Source organism: Rhinoraja longicauda, chromosome 23 (assembly GCF_053455715.1).
Source record: "Rhinoraja longicauda isolate Sanriku21f chromosome 23, sRhiLon1.1, whole genome shotgun sequence".
Taxonomy (NCBI): Eukaryota; Metazoa; Chordata; class Chondrichthyes; order Rajiformes; family Arhynchobatidae; genus Rhinoraja; species Rhinoraja longicauda.
In genome coordinates, this window is record NC_135975.1 from 36015828 (window position 1) to 36043149 (window position 27322).

Below are 27322 nucleotides of genomic sequence, written 5' to 3' on the forward strand. Positions count from 1 at the left end.
CTGGTCTCCGCTGTGTTCCCAGTCCCCTGGAGCTGGGGTGCAGCAGCCATATTTATCCCCTTTGCCTGTGGGTTGACTGCCATTTCTTTTCCTGACCTCTGCATTTTTCCTTTTCCTCGTCCTCCGTTGTCAGCTTCTCGAATTTGAATCATCTTCTGATGAGATTGCTGGCATCTGTCGGTGGCAGGAATCTTTTTTTTCTCCAACACTTTTGTCCTTGTCTTCCCTTTACCTTTCTCTTTTCAGCACCATCTGTCATGCCCCTTGTTCTTCACTGACTCCCTCTTCCTTCAGTACCCTTCGCCTGGAGAGGGTCCCTGACTGGAGTTTGGGGATTCGAAGTGTTCAGGCTTTCCTCACCCCTCCTAGTCACAATTGCTCCTGGGGCCTCAGCGTTGATATGCTGTGTGTCAATATCCCCGGGGCCGTGGGTAGCAAGATGGAATTCAGAGAGATAACAATAATTCTGAACTTCCTGCTCCTAATGTATTACATGCAGGACCTTTCTTTCATGTGGTGGCAGGATTGGTTCACCGTAGCGGAAAGATAAGGCTTTCCTGAAACTTTGTCGGGCAGAAATGTGGCGACTCTTCGCGTACTGCCCTGCTGAGGTCTGCAAAATGATTTTACTGGATTGTATGCAAAAACAAAGAATTTCATTCTACCTGACAATAATGTATCATTGACTGGGGTGGTTGCTCACCAGAGGGAGGAGTTGATTATTTATCCCCACATGCCAACCCTGCCACCCAAGAAGATCATGGGTATCTTTTATCCAGCATTATTTTGACACACCAACAGCATCTCTTCATTCCTTTCACTGCCCTCTGAATTCACATCTTGTAAACTCTAAGACTGTGACACCTGATTTCCATCATCTCAGCCAGGGCAAACATGAACCCCTGTAGAACCTGTCAATCCCATGTGTGCATCCAGCAATAGGATATAGAGTAACATCCACTTCCACCACATCGCTTTTAAACAGTACTGGCAGTCGAGTTTGCAAGCAAACTTCCAGTGGTCAAGAGTGTTTTATTGTCATATGTCCCAGACAGAACAAGGAAATTCTTACTTGCAGCAGCACAACAGATATATAAACATAGCACTCTGTAAACGATATAATAAATGGGAAAACAAATTCAGTGTGTCGATATATATATATATATATACACACATTTACACATTTACAAACAATAATAATACAAAAAGATAAAACCAATGCCCCCAGGCCTATGTAGTTCAGAGCTTATTGGAGGTTGTAGTGTTTAAAAGTAGGAAAGAAGCTGGAGGTTGTAGTGTTTAAAAGTAGGGAAAAAGTAGGGAACGTTACTGTTTTCAGGTTCCTGTACCTTCTTCCCGATTATCTGGGCTGATATGAGTGTGTGGCCAAGGTGGTGTGAGTCTCTGATGATGCTGGCTGGCTTTTTGAGGTAGCAATTCCTATAAATCCCTTTGATGGTGGGGAGGTTAAAACCATGATGGACTGGACAGTGTTCACCACTTTTTCCAGTCTTCTTCACTCCTGGGTGTATAAGTTGTTGAACCAGGCCGTGACGCAACCAGATTGTGCTCTCTACTGTACACCTGTAGAAGTTCAAGAGAATCCTCTCCGACATACCAAATCTCCACAATCTTCCCAGGAAGTAGTGGCATTTATGGGCTTTCTTTATAATTGCATCAGTCAATAGGCAGTGAAGTGAAACTTTGCTGAGGTGTCATGTTAATCTGCATCTTTCAGAGGTCGCACCCCAAACCGCTTCACGCAGCCAGAAGTTCTCACCTGCCAGGGATTGTGGCCGCCAGCTAGCGTCTTGTCCTAGGTCTCCTCTATTGTCAGAGTGAGGCTAAACGCAAATTGGAGGAACAGCATCTCATATTTCGGTTGGTCAGCTTACATCCCAGTGGAATGAGTTTGATTTTTCTAACTTCAGGTAGCCCCGGCATTCCCTCTCTCTCTCTATCCCTCCCCCACCCAAGTCATACTAGCTTCTCGTTTTCACCCAACGAACAGCTAACAATGGGCTGTTTCCTTTATCATTGTTAGTTTATTGCATATCTTTATCTATCTACATCATCGCCTATATCTCTCATTTCCGTTATCCCTAACTAGTTTGAAGAAGGGTGTAGACCCGAAACGTCACCCATTCCTTCTCTCCAGAGATACTGCTTGTCCTGCTGAGTCACTCCAGCTTTTTATATCTTCGGTTTAAACCAAAGATAATAGAGGGACAAGATAGACCACTCGACCCTGAAAACCGTAGTAGGTCATGGGTAAATTTCAGCACCATTTTAGGAAGCAGATTCTGTGTGGTAGATTGGCCAGTGTTCACAACTCTCTGCGATTTCTTTGTAGATAAAATGTTTGCAAACAATTATTTTTGTTCAACTTCTTGGATAAGTTGACAGTTGACATTTATAACTATATCCTGAAGAGTTGCTGCTGCATGATCTTTAAACTTTGGATGTTATTGATTGAATATTTGCACGAGAGATCCACTCTGTCTGTATCAGGCCAATTGATCATTTTTCTGAACTGTTCTTCTTTGCTTTCTCTGTTAATTTTAATTTCTCCTCCATGAGCTGTATCTTTTTTTGTTTGTCCTACATTTTGAAAAGTCATGGAAGCAGAGATTAGGCATTTGCAAACAATGGAACTCTACAGTATCCACAATATAATTGAAAAGACGTTTAACTATACACTTAGAGCCAAGAAAATTTGAATTGGTGAATTTAAAACCCTTGACAGCCACTAAAATGACCAATGCTGCCTGACGTGGTACAGACGCATTAATCCAATTCAAATAGACACAGTGGTGGAGTAAATCACCGGGTCAGGCAGCATCTCTGGAGAAAAAGGATAGGTGATGTTTCAGGTTGGGATCCTTCTTCAGACAAGGGGAGAAGGTGAAGAGCTGGTATAAATCAGGACCTGATCTTTTCATTGGTTAGCTGATATGCAAAACAGTGCAACCCTGTATATCTCGCACACAAAATGATGTAAATCTTACAATGAATAAAAAGTGTTATCCTCATTTATGAAGTTCAATTTTGAATGATTTAAAATTGAGGGGGTTGGTGCATTATACTGTTAACCCACAAATGTGTCTTTATGAGATATTCACATTTATAAAATCCATAAATCACAAAAAAAAGACAAGAAGGTGCCTATGTTATTGACCAACTTATCGGTTGAATTTAAATATGATTTTTTATAGGATGTAGAGTAGTGGGTAAGGATCCTGTTAATGCATGTAACTCATTTTTCACAAAAGTGAGGGTTAGCGCTGTATTGCAGCGGCCCCCTCAATTATATGTTAAATTCAAAACTAAACTATGTACATTATTCATGTCTAAAGTTAGCACTTCTGTATCAGTGTAGGTATGTCTGCATTACATTTTATTACACTAATATAGAATGAAAAGAATGAAAAAATATCTTGACATGTGTTCATAGTTATTTTATTCACAATATTAGGATTTCAGGAAATAAGTTTGATGTCACTGATTGCGAATGTGTACGGGTAGGCCCTAATGAAATGTATGTGAGAGAACAGTGATCACGATAGGGAGAACCATGTGCTTAGAAGTGTGTGCATGACGGATGATATATATATATATATATATATATATATATATATATATGTACAAAATGCTGGAGTAACTCAGCAGGTCAGGCAGCATCTCAGGAGAGAAGGAATGGGTGACGATTTGGGTCGAGACCCTTGTCTGAAGAAGGGTCTCGACCCGAAACGTCACCCATTCCTTCTCTCCTGAGATGCTGCCTGACCTGCTGAGTTACTCCAGCATTTTGTGAATAAATACCTTCGATTTGTACCAGCATCTGCGAGGCGAGGGGGGGGGGGAGGGAGAGGCGGGGGGGGGGGGGGGAGGAGGGGGGTGGGAGGGAGAGGAGGGGGAGGGAGAGAGAGGCGGGGGGGAGGAGGGGGGGGAGAGAGAGGCGGGGGGAGGGAGAGGAGGGGGGGAGAGAGAGGAGGGGGGGAGAGGAGGGGGGAGAGAGAGGGGGGAGAGAGAGGCGGGGGAGGGGAGGGGAGGGGGGGAGGGAGAGGGGGGGAGGGAGAGGGGGAGGGAGAGGCAGGGGGGAGGGAGAGGTGGGGAGGGAGAGGAGAGGGAGGGAGAGAGGCGGGGGGGAGGGAGAGAGAGGCGGGGGGGAGGGAGAGGAGTGGGGGGAGAGAGAGGCGGGGAGAGGGAGAGGAGGGAGAGGGGGAGGGAGAGGGGGGGAGGGAGAGAGAGGCGGGGGGGGGGAGGGAGAGGAGGGGGAGGGAGAGAGAGGCGGGGGGGAGGGAGAGGAGGGGGGAGAGGGGAGGGGGGAGGGGAGGGGGGGAGAGGAGGGGAGGGGGGGGAGGGGAGGGGGGGAGGGGAGTGGGGGGAGGGGAGGGGGAGGGGAGGGAGGGGGAGGAGGGGGAGGGAGAGGAAGGGGGAAGGAGAGGAGGGGGAGGGAGAGGGGGAGGGAGAGGAGGGGGGGTTGTGGAGGCGGGGAGGAGGCGGGGAAGGGGCGGGGCTACGAACCGTCGCTCAGCCTATCGCCGGCCGTGTCGGTGGGCGGTGACTGGTCTCCTAGCGACGGCTTGTTTAACAGCAGCGCCCGAGGCCTACCCGCTCTCCCGGCCCGACCCGACCCGACCCGACCCCGGCCGCGATGGAGCCCCTGCCCGCCACTTTTTATGGGAAGCTAGATCACAAAAACCCCGTCGTGTCCGCGCTGGAACATGAGCTGAACGACTTCAAGAACCACATGGAGAAAGCGTCGACCGCCGACTCGTACACCAGAGGGTAAGGACGGAAGCTCTGTGCTAAAGGACAGGCTTTACAATCGGGGAGTTTGTATGTACTTTGTTAATTGTTTTGTTACGTTTTATTTCTAGTGGAAGGCAATGGCGTCCTGCCAATCTTTAACTATGCCCCGCAGGTTTCGCTGGCAATGTCGGCATTTATTGTCATCGCATTTTCCCACCTTTCTTACTTATCGGTCTCAACCATTTGCATCCTTTTGTCTTCTCCACTTTTCACTTCGAGCCTTGGTTCTCTTCTCTCATAATGTCATAAATTATAGGAGAGGATTATGCCATTCGGCCCATCAAGTCTACTCCACCATTCAATCATGGCTGATCTATCTCCCCCTCCTAACCCCATCCTCCTGCCTTCTCCCCATAACCCCTGACACCCGTACTAATCAAGAATCTATCCATCTCTGCCTTAAAAATATCAATTGACAGCCTGCACAGCCTTCTGTGGCAATGAATTCCACAGATTCACCACCCTTTGACTAAAGAAATTCCTCATCATCTCCTTCCTAAAGGACCATCCTTTAATTCTGACCTCTAGTCCTAGACTCTCCCACTCTCCCCCACCTGACTCATCTGTGGATAATCCTCCTTACCTGGATCCACCTAATTTGCCAGCTCTTGCCCTGCCCTCTAAACTATTCAGCCAGTTACTCCATTAGTTTGAATGAGGGAAAATAGACACAAAATACTGGAGTATCTCTGCGGGTCAGTCAGCATCCCTGGAGAAAAGAAAAAGGTGCCGTTATGGATCAAGAACCTTCCTCAGACTGAGAGTCAGGGGAGAAGGATACTAGAGGCATGAAAAGGTTCAGAATAAACCAATGCCCAAGGAAGGGTGGAACCCATAATGGATCATTGTTGGCTGTGGAAGAGGTAATAACGATGGGATATATGTTTGCAAACAGTGGAACTAGCAGGATGAGTAGGATAGGAGAAGGGCAGAGAGGGAGAGAGAGGGAATGCAAGGGTTACTTAAAGTTGGAGATAATATTCATATTCAATATTCATACTGCTGGGTTGTACGCTGCCGAAACATAATATGAGGTGCTCCAATTAGCGTGTGGCTTTATTCTGACAGTGGAGAAGGCCCAGAAGAGAAAGATGTATGGTAATGGAAAGGAGAGTTAAAATCTTTGGCAACCAGGATATCTCATATCTCGTATCTCAAGGCGGACTGAGCACAGTTGTTCAGCGAAACGATCGCCCAGTCTGTGCTTGGTCTCGCAGATGTGAAGGAGTCCACATCGAGAATAACGGATACATTTGATGAGATTGGAGGAGGTGAGTTGGAGGAGGAAGTGAACCTCTGCCTCACCTGAAAGGACTGTCAGTGTCCCTGAATTCCTGGTTTCTCCTCCATCGACACGTGAAAAATAAAATTTTAGATGGAAATAATTAGGGAATGGGTTTTGGAGGATTTCTCAGGATTGGCAGACACTTGATGGGCCAAATGTCTTGAAGTCACTCTACATCCTAAGGAAATAAATGAAAAGAATGAGGACCACATTGGGTGCCGTTTTTGGCTTGCTCCTGAGCTTTGTACATCCAAGTTTCAAAAATGCTGTGTATCTAGGTTTCAGATTTCTTTTCATTTCCAAAAATAATCCTTGCCATTCTTGTGGCCTCCTGGGGTAATATCACTTCCCTTGTATGAGAGGTGTCTCACCGGGCTCTGCCCCTCAATGTCCAGCAGCAGAAAGATCCTCGACTGTACTCCTCTCCCACAGAGCCTTGCCGTTGGCTGCACCCAAGGTTTAGTGAGCCCCTCACCACATATTCATGCAGTCTGGAATAGGCTACTTGGCAATATTCCCTGATGAACCATAGACAATAGACGCAGGAGTAGGCCATTCGGCCCTTCGAGCCAACACCACCATGCAATGTGATCATGGCTGATCATTCACAATCAGTACCCCGTTCCTGCCTTCTCCCCATACCCCCTGACTCTGCTATCATAAAGAGCTCTATCTCACTCTCTCTAGAAAGCATGCAGAGAATTGGCCTCCACTGCCTTCTGAGGCAGAGAATTCCACAGATTTACAACTGTCTGACTGAAAACGTTTTTCCTCATCTCCGTTGTAAATGGCCTACCTCTTATTCTTAAACTGTGGTCCCTGGTTCTGGACTCCCCCAACATTGGGAACATGTTTCCTGCCTCTAACGTGTCCAATCCCTTCATAATCTTATGTTTCAATAAGATCCCCTCTCACCCTAAATTCCAGTGTATTCCTAGTCGCTCCGAGGTATTTATTCACAAAATGCTGGAGTAACTCAGCAGGCCAGGCAGCATCTCAGGAGAGAAGGAATGGGTGACGTTTCGGATCGAGACCCTTCTTCAGACCCTAGTCGCTCCAATCTTTCAACATACGACAGTCCCACCATTCCGGGAGTTAACATAGAAACATAGAAAATATAGAAACATAAAAACATAGAAAATAGGTGCAGGAGGAGGCCATTCGGCCCTTTGAGCCAGCACCGCCTTTCATTGTGATCATGGCTGATCGTCCATAATCAATAACCCGTGCCTGCCCTCTCCCCATATCCCTTGATTCCACTAGCCCCCAGAGCTCTATCTAACTCTCTCTTAAATCCATCCAGTGATTTGGCCTCCACTGCCCTCTGTGGCAGAGAATTCCACAAATTCACAACTCTCTGGGTGAAAAAGTTCCTTCACACCTCAGTTTTAAATGGCCTCCCCTTTATTCTAAGACTGTGCCCCTGGTTCTTGACTTGCCCAACATTGGGAACATTTTTCCTGCATCTAGCTTGACCAGTCCTTTTATAATTTAATATGTTTCTATACGATTCCCTCTCATCCTTCAAAACTCCCGTGAATACAAGCTTAGTCTTTTCAATCTTTCCTCGTATGACACTCCCGCCATCCCAGGGATTAATCTCGTGAACCTACACTGCTCTGCCTCAATTACAAGGATGTCCTTCCTCAAATTAGGAGACCAAAACTGTCCACAATACTCCAGATGTGGTCTTACTAGGGCCCTATACAACTGCAGAAGAACCTCTTTACTCCTATACCGAAATCCTCTCGTTATGAAGGCCAACATGCCATTAGCTTTCTTCAATGCCTGCTGTACCTGCACACCAACTTTGACTGACTGGTATACAAGGACACCCGGGTTTCGTTGCACTTCCCCCTTACCTAACCTAACACCATTAAACTAGTGAACCTTCGCTGCACTCCCTAAATAACAAGAATAGACAATAGGTGCATGAGTAGGCTATTCGGCCCTTCGAGCCAGCACCGCCATTCAATGTGATCATGGCTGATCATCCACAATCAGTACCCCGTTCCTGCCCTCTCCCCATACCCCCTGACTCTGCTATCATTAAGAGCTCTATCCAACTCTCTCTTGAAAGCATCCAGAGAATTGGCCTCACTGCCTTCTGAGGCAGAGAATTCCACAAATTTACAACTCTCTGACTGAAAAGGTTTTTCCTCATCTCCGTTCTAAATGGCCTAACCCTTATTCTTAAACTGTGGCCCCTGGTTCTGGACTCCCCCAACATTGGGAACACGTTTCATGCCTCTAGCGTGTCCAATTCCTTAATAATCATATGTTTCAATAAGATCCCCTCTCATCCTTCTAAATTCCAGTGTATACAAGCCTAGTCACTCCAGTTTTTCAACATACGACAGTCCCGCCATTCCGGAAATTAACCTCGTGAACCTACTCTGCACTCCCTCAATGGCAAGAATGTCCTTCCTCAAATTTGGAGACCAAAACTCCAGGGCCCTGTACAACTGCAGATGGACCTCTTTGCTTCTATACTCAATAAAGGCCAACATGCCATTAGGTTTCTTCACTGCCTGCTCTACCTGCATGCTAACTTTAAGGACTGATGAACAAGGACACCCAGATCTCTTTGTACTTCCCCATTTCCTAACACCATTTAGATAATAATCTGGCTTCCTGTTCTTACCACCAAAGTGGATAACCTCACATTTATCCACCTGTCATGCATCTGCCCACTGACACAGACTGTCCAAGTCACCCTGCAACCTCATAGCATCTTCCTCACAGTTCACACTGCTACCCAGCTTTGTGTCATCTGCAAATTTGCTAATGTTACTTTTAATCCCTTCATCTAATTCATTAATGTATATTGTAAATAGCTGTGGTCCCAGCACCGAGCCTTGTGGTACTCTACTAGTCACCGCCTGCCATTCTGAAAGGGACCAGTTAATCCCTACTGTTTGTTTCCTGTCAACCGCTGTGATGAACCACATTTCTCTGTGCTGGGAGGGCAACAACTCCCCCTCCCATTCCCAATCTGACCTTTCTGTCCTGGGCCTCCTCCATTGTCATTATGAGGCCCAGCGCTAATTGGAGGAACAGCATCTCATATTTCGCTTAGGCAGTTTACACCCCAGCGGTATGAACATTGACTTCTCTAACTTCAGATAGTTCCTCTGTCCCTCTCTTTCCCCTCCCCCTTCCCCACTAGTCCCAGTTCTCCCACTAGTCTTCTTGTCTCCTACTACATCCTATCTTTGTCCCGGCCCCTCCCCTGACATCAGTCTGAAGAAGGGTCTCGACCCGAAACGTCACCCACTCCTTCTCTCCAGAGATGCTGCCTGACCCACTGAGTTACTCCAGCATTTTCTATCTACCTTCAATTTAAACCAGCACTTGCAGTTTTCTTTCCTACTGCTCCATTCAATTGGTTGCAATAACATCAGCACCAACAAAGTCCGGATGCTTGTACTAATTGGTGGCAGGTGCCATTATTCTGCACACGGGCAGCATCTTACGTGTACATGGAGGCTTTGACCAGAGTGCCCCTGCTGCCTGGGATTGTTCCCTTTCTTCTGTCTGCATCTTTCCTAATAAACTAAGACCTTTGCTAGAGTAGTGTTTAGAAAATCATTCCCCTTTAAGTCCTTCATGCGTAGCTTGAGTTGCAATTCCACTGCAAATAGATTGAGTTGACTGTATCATACGTGAGATTGTCATCCATCTCCTTATAGACTGGTCCAGAAATGAATATAATAAAAACCCCGAATGCTTGGAGTTAGCAAACTCATCTCTCACTTTAACACAAGGTGCTTCATTTTGCCTCCTCTAACTTCAGATAGTTCCTCTGTCCCTCTCTTTCCCCTCCCCCTTCCCCACTAGTCCCAGTTCTCCCACTAGTCTTCTTGTCTCCTACTACATCCTATCTTTGTCCCGGCAAATTCACAGGAGTTCAACTAACATTTTACATGAGTGCTTTTGTGAAATATTTTGTAATTGTGGCATCATAAAATGTATGTACAGTGCATTCAGAAAGTGTTCAGACCCCTTCACTTTTTCCACATTTTGCTACATTACAGCCTTATTTTAAAATGGATTAAATTCTTTTTTTTAATCATCAATCTACACACAATTTTCCAAAAATGAAAAAGTAAAAACAGGTGTTTAGAAATTTTTGCAAAGTAATTAAAAAGAAATAACTGAAATATCACATTTCCATAAGTATTCAGACCCTTTGCTATGACACTCAAAATTGAGCTTCTGTTCATGCTGTTTCCATTGATTATCCTTGAGATGTTTCTACAACTTGAGTGGAGTCCACCAGTGGTAAATTAAATTAATTGGGCATGATTTGGAAAGGCATACACTGGTCTATATAAGGTCTCACTGTTGACAGTACATGTCAGAGCAAAAACCAAGCCATGAAGACGAAGGAATAGTCCATAGACCTCCGAGAAAGGATTGTGTTGAGGCACAGATCTGTTGAAGGGTATAAAACAATTTGTGCAGCATTGGCAGGTCCCGAAGAGCACAGTGGACTCACCAGGACTCTTCATAGAGCTGGCCGCCTGACCAAACTGAGCAATCGGGGGAGAAGGGCCTTGGTCAGGGAGGTGACCAAGATCCCGATGGTCACTCTGACAGAGCTCCAGAGTTCCTCTTGTGAAGATGGGTGAACCTTCCAGAAGGACAGCTATATCTGCAGCACTCCACCAATCAGGCCTTTATGGAAGCCACTCCTCAATAAAAGGCACTTGACAGCCCGTCTGGAGTTTACCAAAAGGCACCGTGAGGACTCTCAGACCATGAAAAACAAGATTCTCTGGTCTGATGAAACCACGATTGAACTCTTTGGCGTGAATGCCAAAAGGCACCTCTCATCACCTGGCCAATACCATACCTCCGGTGAAGCATCGTGGTGGCAGCATCATGCTGTGGGGATATTTTTCAAGGGCAGGAACTGGGAGACAAATCAGGATCGAGGGAGAGGTGAACAGAGCAAAGTACAGAGAGATCCTTGATGAAAACCTGCTCCAGAGCATTCTGCACCTCAGACTGGGGTGGAGGTTCACCTGGGGCGGAGGTTCACCTTCCAACAGGACAACGACCCTAAGCACACAGTCAAGACAATGTAGGAGTGGCTTTGTGACACGTCTGTGAATGTCCTTGAGTGGCCCAGCCAGATCCCGAACTTCAACCCGATCGAACATCTCTGGAGGGAGCTGAAAATAGATGGGGGAGTGGGGGAATAGATGAGGGAATGGGGGAATAGATGCTCCCCATCCGACCTGACAGAGCTTGAGAGGATCTGCAGAGAAGAATGGGAGAAATTACCCAAATACAGGTGTGCCAAGCTTGTAGCGTGAGGCCGTAATCGCTGCCAAAGGTGCCTCAACAAAGTACTGAGTAAAGGACCTGAATACTTATGTAAATGTGATATTTCAGTTATTTCTTTTTAATTACTTTGCAAAAATTTCTAAACACCTGTTTTCGCTTTTTTATTATGGGGTATTGTATGTAGATTGACGATAAAAATTTGTTTTTAATCCATTTTAAAATAAGGCTGTAATGTAGCAAAATGTGGAAAAGGTGAAGGGGTCTGAATACTTTCTAAATGCACTGTATGAAGTGTATATTTGGTTTCCTTGAATGGGAGATTATTCTGACTCACTAAAAAAAGGTATTGTTCTGCTTCAATTTATTAGAGCCAACACTTTATTTTACATCTGGAACACATATGAAAAGTTGTTTCCAGTTCACTATTTTGAAGAACAATTGCTGATGATTGGAGACTTTCTAGTACAGATGAAGGTAACCCTGTCTGAATTCTCGTAATAAAATTAATAAAACAAAATAATTCTATGCTTTGGAATAAAATGTTGCTCTGCCAAATAAAATCAACTATCAACTGTGACAACTTTCTGGTAAATAATCCAAATGTAACTATGCCTGTACAGTTTTAATACAAATCTTGTTGCTTGAGTTGATGTCTCATAAAGTCAGACATACAGTTCAGAAACGGGCCCTTTGGCCATTAAATCCATACTGAATATTCAAAGGTTCAAAGGTCAATTTATTGTCACATGTACCATCATAATTAAGCTCCAAAGTTGTGAAAGATTCCTCCGTTGATCAGCTCCAGTGTCTTATTCATGAAACGGCAAAGAACTAGAGTAGGTTTTATGAAGCAAAATTGGGACAATCACAACAAACCTGCTGTTTAATATCTGCTATTGACATAGGATACCAATCTAGCATATTTACATGAGTGTGCAAGGAAGTGAAAGAAAAATATGAATCGCTTCGATTGTTCTAACCATATTTCTGTTACACGTTTTGCCTTTGTGCTTGGAGATAAAATGTGGTAACATAATAAAATAAATATGCATTCTTTAAAAAGAACTGACAAAGCAGAAGCCGGGCAAAACAAATCAGCGTGACTCCAATATCAGCTCTTTCATCTAAATTGCTTCACATAACCTTCTGTTCTTTTGTGAACATATGCTTATTTAGATGTCCTTGTAAACACACTTCTGAGCTGATGAGCTGAAGATACAGTATGCGTTACGTACATTAAAAAGTCCTGGATTTTAGAGTTCGAAGCAGTATGTTACAATTTCAAAATCTACTTGGGATCAACCCTGCAGGTGTGATAAACAGGATGATAGCAATTAACTGGATTTCTATTAATAAAATTAGAATGGGCAAAGGGCAACTGGAATTTAATTCTGAGTGTTAAGTGATATATTTTGGTACATGTACCAAGGAGAGATAAGATAAACTAAATGGAACCATTCTAAAGTGTGTGCAGGCAACAGAGGGAGTAAGGATTTTTTAAGTGCATTCCATTTCAAAACAAGTTTACCCTTTTAGATACTGTTGTGGGAGAGGCCATTCAGGAGAAAGCAGTAGCAGCGGCAGCAGGGTTTGTGGTACCAGGTTTGGCTCTGAGGCACAGGGGAGTAAGGTGAAATCAGACAGGGGTGTAGTGAGAGGACACTATAATTAGGGGATCAGACACGAGGTTCTGTGGTTGCAAACAGGGCTCCAGGTTACTATATGTTGCATCCTCGGTGCGAAAGACTTGAATGTCTCAGAGAGGCTGCAGAAAGTTTTCAAAGCTATGCTGACTGTCACTCCTTTGCCATTTCTCTTCCAAATGCAAGTCCAGAAGAATCCATTCCAATAGCTTCCCCACTACTGACATGAGACTCACCAGAGTATAATTTCCTGGATTATTTCTACTTCCCATTTTCGTCAAAGAAACACTTGCTACTCTCCAATTCTTTGGAGCTCGTCAGTGTCTGGAGATAATAGAAAAAAATTCGTCAGGGCTCTTGTAATCTTCTCACTTGCCTCTCTTAATTTACAGGAGTGTTTTGAAGATGAAGGATTTTGGTAAAGAGGTGAGGTTGGTAAAGCTGCACCTTCTCTCATTGAAACTAAAGATATTGAGGGAGGATTGATGGGGTGCTGAAAAATATGACATGCATAGATATACTAGATAAAATAGTTTTTACCATTAACAGTGGATGAAGGAAATCTGAAATAGCAGCGGAAAATGTTGAACCAGGCAGCATCTCCAGAGAGAGAGAGAGAGAGAAAAACAAAGTTAATGGTTTCTGTCACTGCCATACCACTGCTAGATCATTTATGGACCTGGATCTTCTATGTCCATTTCCATATGACATGAAAGAGACCATTTCTATAATCGGGTCCACAATAGGCCTCATTGCAGTCCCAATCCTCAGTAATTTACCCTTAACTTCATCTCCTTACATTTCTCAAGATTCCTCCTTCCAGAATGTACCACTCGGGTTACTCACTGGGAGCAATATACAGTGGCCATTAAACTTACAACTAGTCGGAGGAAACCAGAGTAGTCAGGGACAAACTACATGGAGAATGTGCAAGTTCTATTCCAATGGTCAGTGTTGAACCCGAGTTGCTGGGGCTGTGAAGCAGTGGGTCTATCAGCAACATTGTAGTCATGTAAATTGTGATGTCAGCTGGTGCTTTCCACCACAATAGAACCTTTAGACCACTGAGGAATCTGATTTGTATTTTTGGAGGGAAATGGGCAGATAATGTTTTGAATTTGGACCCTTCTTCAGTTGGAAAAAGTGCAGAGAGGATTTACGAGAATTGCCAGGACTTAAGGGACTACCAATATGGAGAGGTTGAGCAGTCAAGGACTTTATTCTTGGTGTGTAAGAGCTTGAGGAGTGATCTTATAATGATAAAATCATGAGGGGAGTAGATATGGTGAATGCCCAATTTCTTTTACCCAGACGAATCAAGACTCAGGAGACATGTTTAAAATGAGAGGGGAAAGGCTTTATAGGAACCTGATGGAGAACCTTTTCACTCAGATGTTGGAGGGTACATGGAAAGAGCTGTCATTGAAGGTAATTGAGGCAGATACTATGACAGCATTTAAAATACACTTAGATAATATACATAACTCGGAAATATTCAGATGTATATGAACCAAACACAGGCAAATTGACAAGCTTTGTTTAGGCATCATTGTTGATATGGATGTTCGCGAGAGTTTTTTTATTCACAAAATGCTGGAGTAACTCAGCAGGTCAGGCAGCATCTCGGGAGAGAAGGAATGGGTGACGTTTCGGGTCGAGACCCTTCCTCAGACTGATGTCGAGGGTGGGACAAAGGAAGGATATAGGTGGAGACAGGAAGATAGAGGGAGCTCTGGGAAGGAGGAGGGGAAGGGAGGGACAGAGGAGCTATCTGAAGTTGGAGAAGTCGACGTTCATACCACCGGGCTGCAAACTGCCCAGGCGAAATATGAGGTGCTGCTCCTCCAATTTCCGCGAGAGTTTTCTGTGCTTTATGGCTGCATGACTTTATGACTGGAGTGGTGAGGAGATTGCTGGTGGAAAGGAGAGTGGACGGGAGGAGGGGGGTGGGCAAGAGCTAGCAAGTGGTGTGTATCCAGTGAAGAGGGGTTGAGTGGCAGCTGAGGGGGTAGGGGAGAGAAAAATTGAGATAGTCGCAATGGCTGGAGGTGATGTAGAGAAATCTGCCAAGAAAGTAAGATTGGGAATAAAATGCAAAACCAGAGGGAGGGATGGTGGGTTGATTAAATGGGAAGGAGGTACAATAGATGACCTGGAGTGCGTAAAGGTGGGTGATAAGCAGGAGGAGAGGAAAGGAACTAGGGTATTAAATGTGGGTAAGGTGGAAAGAAAGGTGTTCGTGAACGGACCTGAAGAGATGAGAAGGGGAGAAAAGATGGGGGGGGGAGGGGGGGTTTACCTGAAATTGGAAAATTGAATGTTCATGTCGTGAGTTGTAGACTATCCTAGTGGAATATGAGGTGTGGTTACTCAGCTTCCTCCGTTACCTGCACACACTTTAGAGGAGTGTTTTAGATTATTGTATCTCTTTGTATTCGAATGTCCAAAAAACATCACTTCATGCTCCTCAGAATTAAATTCCATCAACCATTTGTCTACCCATTCTGCTTATTTTTTGTATCCAGTTGGAGTTAATTGCTATCACCCTGTTTTTTATACCTACAAGTTTGATCTCACCAGTGAATTTTGACATTTTAAATGTCAAAATTTACTGGTGAGATCGTCTACATTCCAAAGGCATGAACGTTGAATTCTCCATTTGCAAGTAATTGCTCCCCTACACCTTTGGAACTTCTGCACCTGATTCATCTGCCAACCAACTCCTCCTTACTTGGATCCACCTATCACTTGGCCACCCCTTCCCCTCACCTGTGTTGCCTGATCCGTTGAGTTCCTCCAGCAGTTTTGTGCTCAACATTTCAGCATCTGCAATCTCTTAGCATCTCAACAATCCACTCAACTTTGTTTGTTTTCTATTGCTCAAGCTAAATACATGTTTTTTTTACATGTGAAACAGGAGCAGGAGTAAGCCAGTTTTGCTCTTGCTTTACCATTCGATGAAATTGTAACTGACCCATTTTTGGTTTGATTGTCTGTCAATCTCTAACATGAATGTGTTCAATGACTCCACCTTCACAGCTCTCTGGGCTAGAGAATTACACAGATTGACAACCATCTGAGAGAAGAAACTTCTCATCTCAGTCTTAAATTATGCTGAGACTTTGCTCCTAGTTCTAGATAATCCCAACATGAAAGCACCTTCTCAGCACCTCACTTTGTCCCATGAATCAACCTAGTAAACCTCCTCCGTATTGTTCCCAATGCAGATATCTTTAAAATAGGGAGACTAAAACTGTATGCAGTGCTCTTGGTGTGGTCTCGCCAAAGTCATAGAAATTTGTAGCAAAATTTCCTGACTTTTATATTCTATACCCTTGCAATAAAGACAATAATCCATAAGGATGTCTAATAATATAGTGTATCATAATTTTATGTCTTCTGCGGATTATGAATGCCTGGCTTAAGCGTTTGGGAGGTCGGCAGGATTTGTTGGTGTGGGACAGCAGACATCTATCGTGTGGGAACTCGTTTGCACCCATATCTGTGTTTTAGTTTAGTTTAGAGATACAGCGCGGAAACAGGCTCTTCGGCCCACCGAGTCCACACCGACCAGCGATCCCCGCACATTAACATTGTCCTACATGCACTAGGGATAATTTTACACGTACACCAAGCCAATTAATCTACATACCTGTAGGTCTTTGGAGTGTGGGAGGAAACCGAAGATCTCGGGGAAAACCCACGCAGTCATGGGGAGAACGTACAAACTTCGAACAGACAGCACCCGTAGTCAGGATCGAACCCGGGTCAACTCTACCACTGCGCCACCATGGGCGCCCATGGTTGAATGAAACATCTTATTTACGATTATCGAAACAATTACGATTTGTGAACTATTCGAATTAGAACAATTCTCAGGAATGGCACCCTGTTGTCATATGGGGCGGGCCTGTCCAAAGATACCCAGATTCCTTTGTACTGCAACACTTTGTAGTCTTGCTCCATTTAAATGATCATTTGTTTATCCATTCTTTCATGTACTATATTCTAATGAATGTTGGCCTTAACTCCCAGCTATATAAATTGGCCGTGTGGCAGTGTTATGGACGATACCTGCAGCAATTTGGTTCCTTCAAAATTGAAGACATCACAGACATAAATGAGTTTAAAACCACATTCTTTGGAAATGGAATTGAAGTGGAAAATTCTAGTTTTACGGTATGTTCATAAATGTGGTTTCCATTACAGAAAAATGCAAAACTGTATTTGTTATCACTGACTGCTTGAGATTGTCTTTTGGTGGCTTGCTTTATTGTCCTGGTATATCCTGTATTATTTCTCTTTCTGCAATAGATTCACTATTCTATAACTGATAAGTTGAAAATTATAACATAGCATATGACAAAAATCTGAAATAAAATCCAGAAAAAGTTGCAAACATTGAGCAAATCAGGCTGCATGTTCTGGTGCATTTGCAAATCTTGAACATTGAAACATAAAATTCTTAAAGGATTGGACAAGCTGGATGCAGGATAATATTCCCGATGTTGGGGGAGTCCAGAACCAGGGGCCACAGTTTAAGAATAAGGGGTCGGTCATTTAGGACTGAGATGAGGAAAAACCTCTTCACCCAGAGAGTTGTGAATCTGTGGAATTTATGTTTTCAAGAGAGAGTTAGATTTAGCTCTTGGGGCTAAAGGAATCAAGGGATATGAGGAAAAAGCAGGATCTGGGTACTGATTTTAGATGATCAACCATGATCATATTGAATGGCGGTGCTGGCTGGAAGGGCTGAATAGCCACCTACACCTATTTTTTTTGTGTTTCTCTGCTTGTATGTCCTTTCGTTCCTGTCACAAGACTCTTAGCAATGAATCCAGGATGAATTTTTCCATTACTTTCTAAAGTTGAGGACTTCCTGGCTTCATTTCTTGCTATTATGCTGAACCCAGGATTGAATGAATCACTTTATCCTGACTTGTACCATGTCATGAATGGTCACAATCAATTTGAGCTTATAATGCATGGCCCCTTTAATGTATAGGCTGGCTTTAAGTAATGTATTGTACTAGCGATTTACAATATAAACAAATATACCTCACTCCTTTCCCATCTGAGTTGCAGCTTATTAGTAGCTTGAAAGTGTTGACCGCAGGCTACAAAACAAATAGGGGGAAGCTTGCATGCTTCCTTGATTCAAAATAGCAGGCTCTGGCAACCAAATGCTATGTCCTCGCCCATTTTCAGTTGTTATGCAATAGCCCTCTAAGTTTCTATTTTTTTTTATGGGTAAGAAATATAATTGCCAGTCAGCATTTGCTTTTATAAATAAAGATTAGCTATCTTTGCCTTACATAATGGAAATTATTGCCATTTACATCTGCTGCCATGAAAATATAAAATTTATATAGTTATTTTACTTTCATTTGAACAAGTAGAAAAATAATAAATACTTACAAAATTATTTTTAAAATCAGGTAATATTTAGAGATGTGTGAGTGGAAACTGATTCACATTAGAACTGGTTGCACATTTTGTTGCCACATTATATTTTAATCTACACACATTTAATAATCTAGGAATACAATAAATTTTCATATCAGAACAAATAGAATGAAGGTTGAATCAAGAACTATTGGTGTAAATTCTATCGTGCAAAATCATTTATAATATTATTCTGTTTTGTAGTTTCATGCGTTGCAAATGAACTGTGTTTGCCATTACCAAATGGTGAAAAAAGTTGACCCAAAACTGCTGAATCTGGAGTCAAAGAGGAAGTGCATGAGTATTCTTAAATTCCTTCGATTCATTATGCAACTTGCCTTACCCAAAGAACACCTTTACTGGATCATTTTCAATGGTATTGTTTTTGATTTTCTGAATTTATAACAAATCACACTAATAAAAGAGATTGTTTGATTGTAGAGAAGCCAGAAATCATTTTACCGTGCAAGTCTGGTACAACTTTTTTTAAATCTTTGTTTAAAAAAATAAATAATGTGGGAGCTTTGCAAAGTTGGCATGGGGGCTCATCTGTCCTGTAATGGAGGATTACAGGCATGGTGTGGAAAATGCCACAATGCACAGAGGTTTTCCCTTTAAAGAAGATACCAATTAATGTTTTCAATAGTGGTCATAAGGGTCAATCAAGATGGATAACAATGTGCAGATCACACTCGTGTTGGAGGTTGAGACATTTCTCAACAGCATAATCTGGGAAAAAAGTTATTTGGTTATAAATAACAACTGATATGGAATTGTTAAATATGTACCTGTGATTTTTTTAGATAGAATGTGCTGCCTGAAAGAGTGGTGGAACCAGATCCTTTTATTGAGTTTCAAAAGGGAGTTAGAAAAATAGTTGAAAGGAAAAAAAGTTGCAAGGCAATAACCATCATGTAGTGGGGTGCATAATCAATTATTTTAAAAAACATGATTGAATAGCTTTTTATACAGCATGTGACGAACAAATGATCTGCCTGTTGCCTGATACATTGGTCTTTGCACCATTGGAAATAAAGGGATCTTTGGCATCTTTGGATTAGTTGCAAATTTGCAAATCTATGCGCAGGAATAAGGCAAAAGGCAAAGAGAGACATAATCACTGGCACTTAAAGTCCATATGTAAATACTAGAGAGGTCAACTTTTGTTTAGGCAGTCCTTGTATCAGTGTACTACTGTGTGGAGGATTTTCAAAATGATGAATCGGCAGAAGGAAATATATATACCAAGGTAGGCCTGCTGCTTCAGTGGGAAACATTGTTAGTGGCTATGTTGGTTTTGGCAACGTTTTGATGACCTGAAATGACATGTGTCTTGAAATATTAGGGAGTACTGACAATCTGTAATAATAATAATAATAATAATGCATTACATTTATATAGCACTTTTTTAAACACTCAAAGATGCTTTTCAAGGTTTACTAAAACATAAAAGAAAATAAATAGATAAATAAGTAAACAAAGGGAAAAGGAAAAAGAAGGTGAGGTGACGGTCAGTGATTGAAGGCAGTGCTGTAATGTCAAAATAATTTAAGATCTGCTCTGAGTTTGCATTCTATGCAATTGGCCACTAGTTTTCATAATAAATTTTCAGTCATTTAACAATTTTGATAAAAATATCTTATCAGGAATAAAATTTCTTGATTAATATTTGTATAACATTTTTATTTTTGTGGGTTTGCTATAACTCCAATTGTACCATTATTACTCTTGAGACCATTCCTGATCTGGTTCCCATCAATCGCTGTTTTATTTTGTAGCAGTCAGCTTGAGTATCTGCCTTCATAACTTCCAAATCAATGGATTTATAAATACACTTTATGAACTTCAGGGACTCATGCTGTCCTTTCAATTTTGCAAAAGTATGTTTATAAAATTATCAGATATATGCATCTAAATACTATATACCTTAAGTGTTTAGTCATTTAAATACAACATTTTTATTTTGCAGAAGACAAAATAAATTAGTTTTTTAATCTATCAATTGTTTCTTCTGATGTTTGAAAATAGACACTTGTTTTCCTTAAAAATAAACACTAATGAAGTATCAATGGTTTTAATTTGGCTTTCTATGTGGTTGGAAATACATTAATGTGATTCTGTGCTTTTAGGTACAACTTATATTTACACCATCTGTAGACATTTTATGGTTTTAGCACTCTATGCTCAGGTAAGGGACAAGTATGTTACTTTTGCTTTTTATGTTTGTTGGGGAGCTTAATTTTGTAATGAAGATTTTCAAGGAAGGCACAAAGAATGACTCCAGTCAATTTATTTTTGTATTTTGTAAAAAGGAACTGCAGATGCTGGTTTAAACAGAAGATAGACACAAAAAGCTGGAGAAACTCAACAGAACAGGGAGCATCTCTGGAGAGAAGGAATGGGTGACGTTTCGGGTTGAGACCCTTCTTCAGAAGGGTCCTGCGTCTGATGAATGGTCTTGACCCGAAATGTCACCCATTCCTTCTCTCCAGAGATGCTGCCTGTTCCCCCGCTTAGTTACTCCAGCTTTTTGTGCCCATCTTATTTTTGCATTAACTAGGTGCAACCTCATAGGTGTTAAGCTCAACTGTAAAGTAAAAATAAATAAATCTCATTTCCTGTGTACCTTTTGGTTTTCTTTTGCTACTATAATTATTTGCAGTTGTGCAGCATCCGTTATTAAGCAAAATATCTGAAGTGGAGGAATACAAAATGATGCTTATATTGCTATGTGTTAGGGGAAAGAGGCTGGACTGGGGAGACAAAGGGAGAGAATTAGAGTGGGGTGGAAAATGAGGAAGATGTGGAAAACAATATTTAAACAAAAACTGAAGCTTATATACCTATGCCTCTGCCTGACCTTTCTAATATGCCAAGTATTGATGATGACAATTGCAGAGCCAACCCAGTAGTTGACCCACAGTGGGAGGTGAGTAACTTTGCTTTTAGGAAGTGAATAGCTGCAGATTGCCAATGGGGAAGAATGGGATAGAATGGATGTCTGGGAATCAAGGGAGGAAGGGTTAAATAGAAAAGAGGTGAATAAAGGACGTGGTCTCTGAGAATGATAGAAACCGAGGAGACTGAGGGAGATGTTTAGGGGGGAAATGTCTAGCATAGGGCCACTGAGGGAATAGTTTGGGGGACCAAAATTCAGCAACACACAATTTCTGCGTCAATCATAATGCCAAAATAATCTAATCTCATTTGTCTACACTTGGTACATATTCCACCATTCCTTACATATCCATGTGCCTATTTGAACACCACTATCATATCTGCCTCCACACATCTCTGACAGTGCTCCAGGCATCCACCACTCTCTGTGTAAAAAAAAACTTTCCCCATGCGTGCGATCAATCATGATCTTACTGAATGACAGAATAGGCTAGCAAAACTGAGACCCTCCCCATCTTATGTTTCTCATCTTTTAAGGTTCAATTCGTGTGCAGTAAAGTATTTCAGGGTGGGCCTAGAAGCAAATCATAGTACATTATAAATAAAGCATCTTTCACGTGGCCCTCAATTCAGAAGAGAACGAAACAAACTGGCATTGGTTTGAGGAAGAGACTGATTTTAGATGTTGGCAGTGGTGATGGTGAGGGAATTACAATGGTGATTTGAGTATAGGGGATCTGAGGGGAACCTTATTCACCCAGAGGGTGGTGAAAGTCTAAAATGAACTGGCAGGGAGAGTGGCGAAAGCAGAGTTGCTAACTGTATTTAAGTATCTGGATGGATACTTAAATTACCAAGGGAAGAAGGCCCAGCTTCGAAAGATGAGTACTATGGATGGGTGCCCATTGCTTTGCTCCTCTATTTTTTTGCAGATGAACTTGCCAGCCCACACATGCAGCCTACTCTGTATCTGTCTGCTTTGTCTCCTGGACTAGCTTGATTCGAGAACATATCCCCACCTCCTGTTAGTAGTAGAAACAAGGACATGCAGATGCTGTTTCACCAAGGAAAGATACAGAATTCTGAGTAACTCAAGGGGTCAGACAGCATCCTTGTAGAATGGATAGGTGACGTTTTGGATCGGGACCCATCTTCAGACTGGTTTTTCTCTATATCCCTTGATTCCTTTAGCCCCAAGAGCTAAATCTAACTTACTCTTAAAAACATCCAGTGACTTGGCCTCCACTGCCGTCTGTGGTAGAGAATTCCACAGATTCACAATTCACAAGATGTTTTTCCGCATCTCAGTCCTAAGTGGCCTACTTCTTATTCTTAAACTGTGACCCCTGGTTCTGGACTCCCCAACATTGGGAATATTTTTCCTGCATCTAGCCTGTCCAATCCTTTAAGAATTTTAGATGTTTCTATAAGATTGCCTCTCATCCTTCTAAATTCCAGTGAATGCAAGCCCAGTCGACCCATTTTTGCATTTTATGTCAGTCCCGCCATCCCGGGAATTAACCTGGTGAACCTATGCTGCACACCCTCAATAGCAATAATGCCCTTCCTCAAATCAGGAGACCAAAATTGCACACAATACTCCAGGTGTGGTCACACTGCACCTACAACTGCAGTAGGACCTCCTTGATCCTAAACTCAAATCCTCTCGCAATGAAGGCCAACATGCCATTAGCTTTCTTCACTGCCTGCTGTACCTGCATTCTTACCTGCAGCGATTGATGTACAAGCACACCCAGGTCTCGTTGCACTTCCCCTTTTTCTAATCTGACACCGTTCAGATAATAAGCTGCCTTCTTGTTCTTGCCACCAAAGTGGATAACCACACATTTATCCACATTATACTGCATCTGCCCACTCACCCAACCAATCCAAGTCACCCTGCACCCTCATAGCATCCTCATCGCAGCTCACACTGCCACCCAGCTTTGTGTCATCCACAAACTTGGAGATGTCACATTTAATTCCCTCGTCTAAATTATTCATATATATTGTAAATAACTGCGATCCCAGCACCGAGCTTTGCAGCACCCCACTAGTTATTGCCTGCCATTCTGAAAAGGACCCATTAATTCTTAATATTTGCTTCCTGTCTGCCATCCAGTTCTCTATCCATGTCAATACCCTACCTCCGGGGGGCGTGTCCAATGCTTGGCTGAGTAGACATAACTTTTCAGCACTCCCGAAAACAAAGCCCTAAACTGCTAAAAAAAGACGAACTAAAGGAATCAAGTACTTTAAATTAAATCAGAAAGAATACAGAACGTACGGATGCCTTCCAAGAAAGTAAAAGGAGGAGTACAACTGCCACAGAAGCAAGCAAAGGAATCAAGAAAAAAAATCGAAGGTAGGCCCACAGCTCTGATGGAGCAGGGGACTAGATTTGGTGACCCCTCGGCAGGCGGTAAGTCTGGGGAGGGCTCCGGTATGAAGCTGGAGTCTACTACTCCCAGCAAGCGCTCTTTGACTCGGGTCAAAATACGAGGGAGTCGCCGTGAGTTACCAAAAAGGCCCACTGTTTGCCGAGAGGCTGCTGATGTTTTGTCTGGAGTTTCGGACTCGAGTGACGATGAGGTAACGGGAGACTCCACTAGCAGTGGAAGTGGAAATGAGGAAGAAGAAGAAAAGCAAGAAGATACAGAGACTAATATGAAAACGATGCTTCAAGAAATTATTAACAGGCTCAAGAAAATTGAAGGAGATAACAAATTAATGAGGAGAGATAACAAGAAATTTCGTAAGACTTTGAAAAAAATGGAGGAGAAATTTCAAACAGTGACAAATAAAGTGGATAATATGCAAATGGAAAATGAAATGTTAAAATCTAGAGTGGAAAAAAATGAAGACAGTATTACTGCAGCAGCAATTGAAAGCAAAAAGACGGCGGAGAAGTTGGATGCCTTGGAAAACTATAGCAGGAGAAATAATGTTAAAATTGTTGGTTTGCCAGAGGGAGTGGAGGGGGAAGACCCAATTAACTTTTTTCAAGATTGGATAGTGACCACTCTGGGAATAGATAAACAAGGTCCAATGGAAATAGAAAGAGCACATAGGGCTCTAAGACCGAAACCCTCGGCTAATCAAAAGCCAAGATCTGTGTTGATTAAAATTTTAAGATACCAAGATCGAGAATTGGTTTTCAAAACTGTCGGGAATAATATAAGAGAGGGAAAACCAATAGAACATGAAGGCACTAAAATAATCTTTTACCCAGACATCAGTAATGCCTTGTTGAGCAGAAAAAAAGAATTTAATAAGGCCAGAAATATTCTATGGAAGAAAGGCTATAAGTTTATTTTACTGCACCTGGCTACTTTGAAGATTATGATCAACACTGGAGAAAATAAATTTTTTAAAGACTTTGTCAAAGCAGAAGAGTATGCGGAAGAATTGCCATCGAGAAATGCTTAAGAAGATTCATGAATGATTGATTATTAATAATATCTGTATACTATAGAGGGGATTAACTGTATTAAGGATTGTTAATTTTTAGAAGTACTTGATATATCGGGGGGGTTGGAGAATGTGGATGCTCCACCATAATCATGGGCACAAGTGTGGTGCGGACCACACCTCGTATAATAGAGGGGGGTAATGTTGCTAATCTATTTATTAACAACATTAGAGGGAGGGTCTATTTCTCTATCTTTCTTATTTCTTTTCTGTTTTTATACCTGGACTATGGAGGGGAGCACACTGAAATACGGCACAATGTAAATACCGGAAGAGGTATCAAGGTAAGGAAAAAGGGGAAAAAAAAGGAAAAGGGAAAAAAAAAAAAAAAAAGGAATGAATGGATAACACATTAAATTTTTTAAGCTATAATGTGAATGGGTTAAATGGACCGATAAAAAGGAAGAGAATTTTAACACAGATGAAAAAATTGGAAGTAGATATAGCTTTCTTGCAAGAAACACATCTAACGGAAAAAGAGCATCAATAGTTAAAGAGAGATTGGGTAGGAAGTATGGTCGCATCTTCTTTTAACTCAAAAGCAAGAGGGGTTGCGATCCTATTTAAGAAAACGCTACCAATTAAGATACAAAATATTGTAAGTGACCCAGTAGGTAGATTTGTAATGGTACATTGTCAAATTTTCTCAGAATTGTGGACCTTAATGAATATATATGCACCAAATATAGATGATGAGAAGTTTGTGCAGGGTACCTTTTTAAATCTGGCAGAAGCACATGAAAATATATTGATAGGGGGAGATTTCAATTTTTGTTTAGATCCAGTAATGGATAGATCATCAAGGACAACGACAAGGACAAGAGCAGCGAAGACAACCTGGAATTTAATGGAAAATTTAAATTTAATAGATGTTTGGAGGAAAAGCCATCCCAGGGAAAGAGACTACTCCTTTTATTCCAATAGACATGATACATATTCTAGAATAGGTCTATTTTTGATTTCAGCTCAATTAAGGGGTAGAATAATACAAATAGATTACAAGGCTAGATTGTTATCGGATCACTCACCATTATTAATGAAAATTACGATGCCAGATAAAGAACAGTCAGTCTATAGATGGAGACTCAACTCTTTACTATTGAAAAGGCAAGACTTTTGTGATTTTATTCGAGGACAAATTGAATTATTTTTGGAAACAAATTTAAATTCAGTTGATGATAAATTTATTGTATGGGATGCAATGAAGGCTTATTTGAGAGGCCAAATTATAAGCTACTCATCTAAGATAAAGAAAGACTATAGGAAGGAATCTGAAAGATTAGAAAAATAAATCACCGTATTAGAAAAAGACTTACAGAAAACTTCTTCAGATACGAAAAAAACACAACTTGCAAATAAAAAATTTCAATACAATACTTTACATACTTACAGAACAGAAAAACCTCATATTACGAACTAACCAAAGATATTATGAATTAGGAGAAAGAGCGCACAAGGTATTGGCATGGCAACTGAAAGAAGAACAAATATCAAGAACAATAAATTCAATTAGAACATATCAAAACATTATTACTTATAAACCTAGAGAAATCAATGAGGTATTTAAGCAATTCTACACTAATCTGTACCATTCTGAATCTGAAAAGGATGAAATTAAGATAAATAATTTTTTATCCAAGATACAATTACCAACAATCTCTAATGAGGAGCAGATGGGACTAAATGCCTCCTTTACTTTGAGAGAGGTGGAGGAAGTATTATATTCTTTACCAAGTAATAAATCTCCAGGGGAAGATGGTTTCCCGCCTGAGTTCTATAAAAAATTTAAAGATTTGTTGTTACCAGTATTTATGGAAGTGATACATCAAGCGGAAAAAACTTCTACATTACCAGAATCTTTCTCACTGGCAATTATAATCGTAATTCAAAAAAAAGGGAAAGACCCTTTAAATGCATCTTCTTATAGACCAATATCATTGTTGAATGCAGATTATAAAATAGTTGCTAAACTTTTGGCAAGGAGATTGGCAGAATATTTACCGAAGCTGGTTAAAGAGGACCAAACTGGATTTGTCAAAAAAAGGAAAATATCTGATAATGTAGCAAGATTTATAAGTATTTTACATTTAGCACAGAAAAGAAAGGAATTGAGCGTAGCAGTTGCTTTAGATGCTGAAAAGGCGTTTGACAGGTTAGAATGGGATTTTTTATTTAAAGTATTAGAGAAGTACGGATTAGGAAATGGTTTCATTAACTGGGTAAAAGCTCTTTATAAACAACCTAAAGCCAAAGTGGTGACAAATGGCCAATCTTCTCAATCATTTAATTTGGAAAGATCTAGTAGACAGGGATGTCCCTTGTCACCGGCTTTATTTGTATTGGCCATTGAACCTCTGGCAGAGCTAATAAGATCAGATTTAGACATTGAAGGATTTAAAGTGAATCAGGAAAATCACAAAATTACTTTATTTGCAGATGATGTTTTAATTTGTCTTACTAGACCATTGGA

General features: G+C 41.7%; 1 protein-coding gene across 1 annotated transcript in view; it reads left to right on the forward strand.

Moving 5' to 3' along the window:
- The first annotated feature begins 4576 nt into the window (after window positions 1–4576).
- The window catches only part of cfap54 (cilia and flagella associated 54), a 300159-nt gene continuing 277413 nt past the window's right edge, over window positions 4577–27322 (forward strand). The window contains exons 1-5 of the mRNA XM_078420057.1: window positions 4577–4791; window positions 11764–11869; window positions 17074–17217; window positions 18688–18859; window positions 20613–20671. Of these exons, the coding sequence (XP_078276183.1) occupies window positions 4658–4791; window positions 11764–11869; window positions 17074–17217; window positions 18688–18859; window positions 20613–20671 (615 nt within the window). The 5' untranslated portion in view covers window positions 4577–4657. The remainder of the gene's footprint in view (window positions 4792–11763; window positions 11870–17073; window positions 17218–18687; window positions 18860–20612; window positions 20672–27322) is intronic.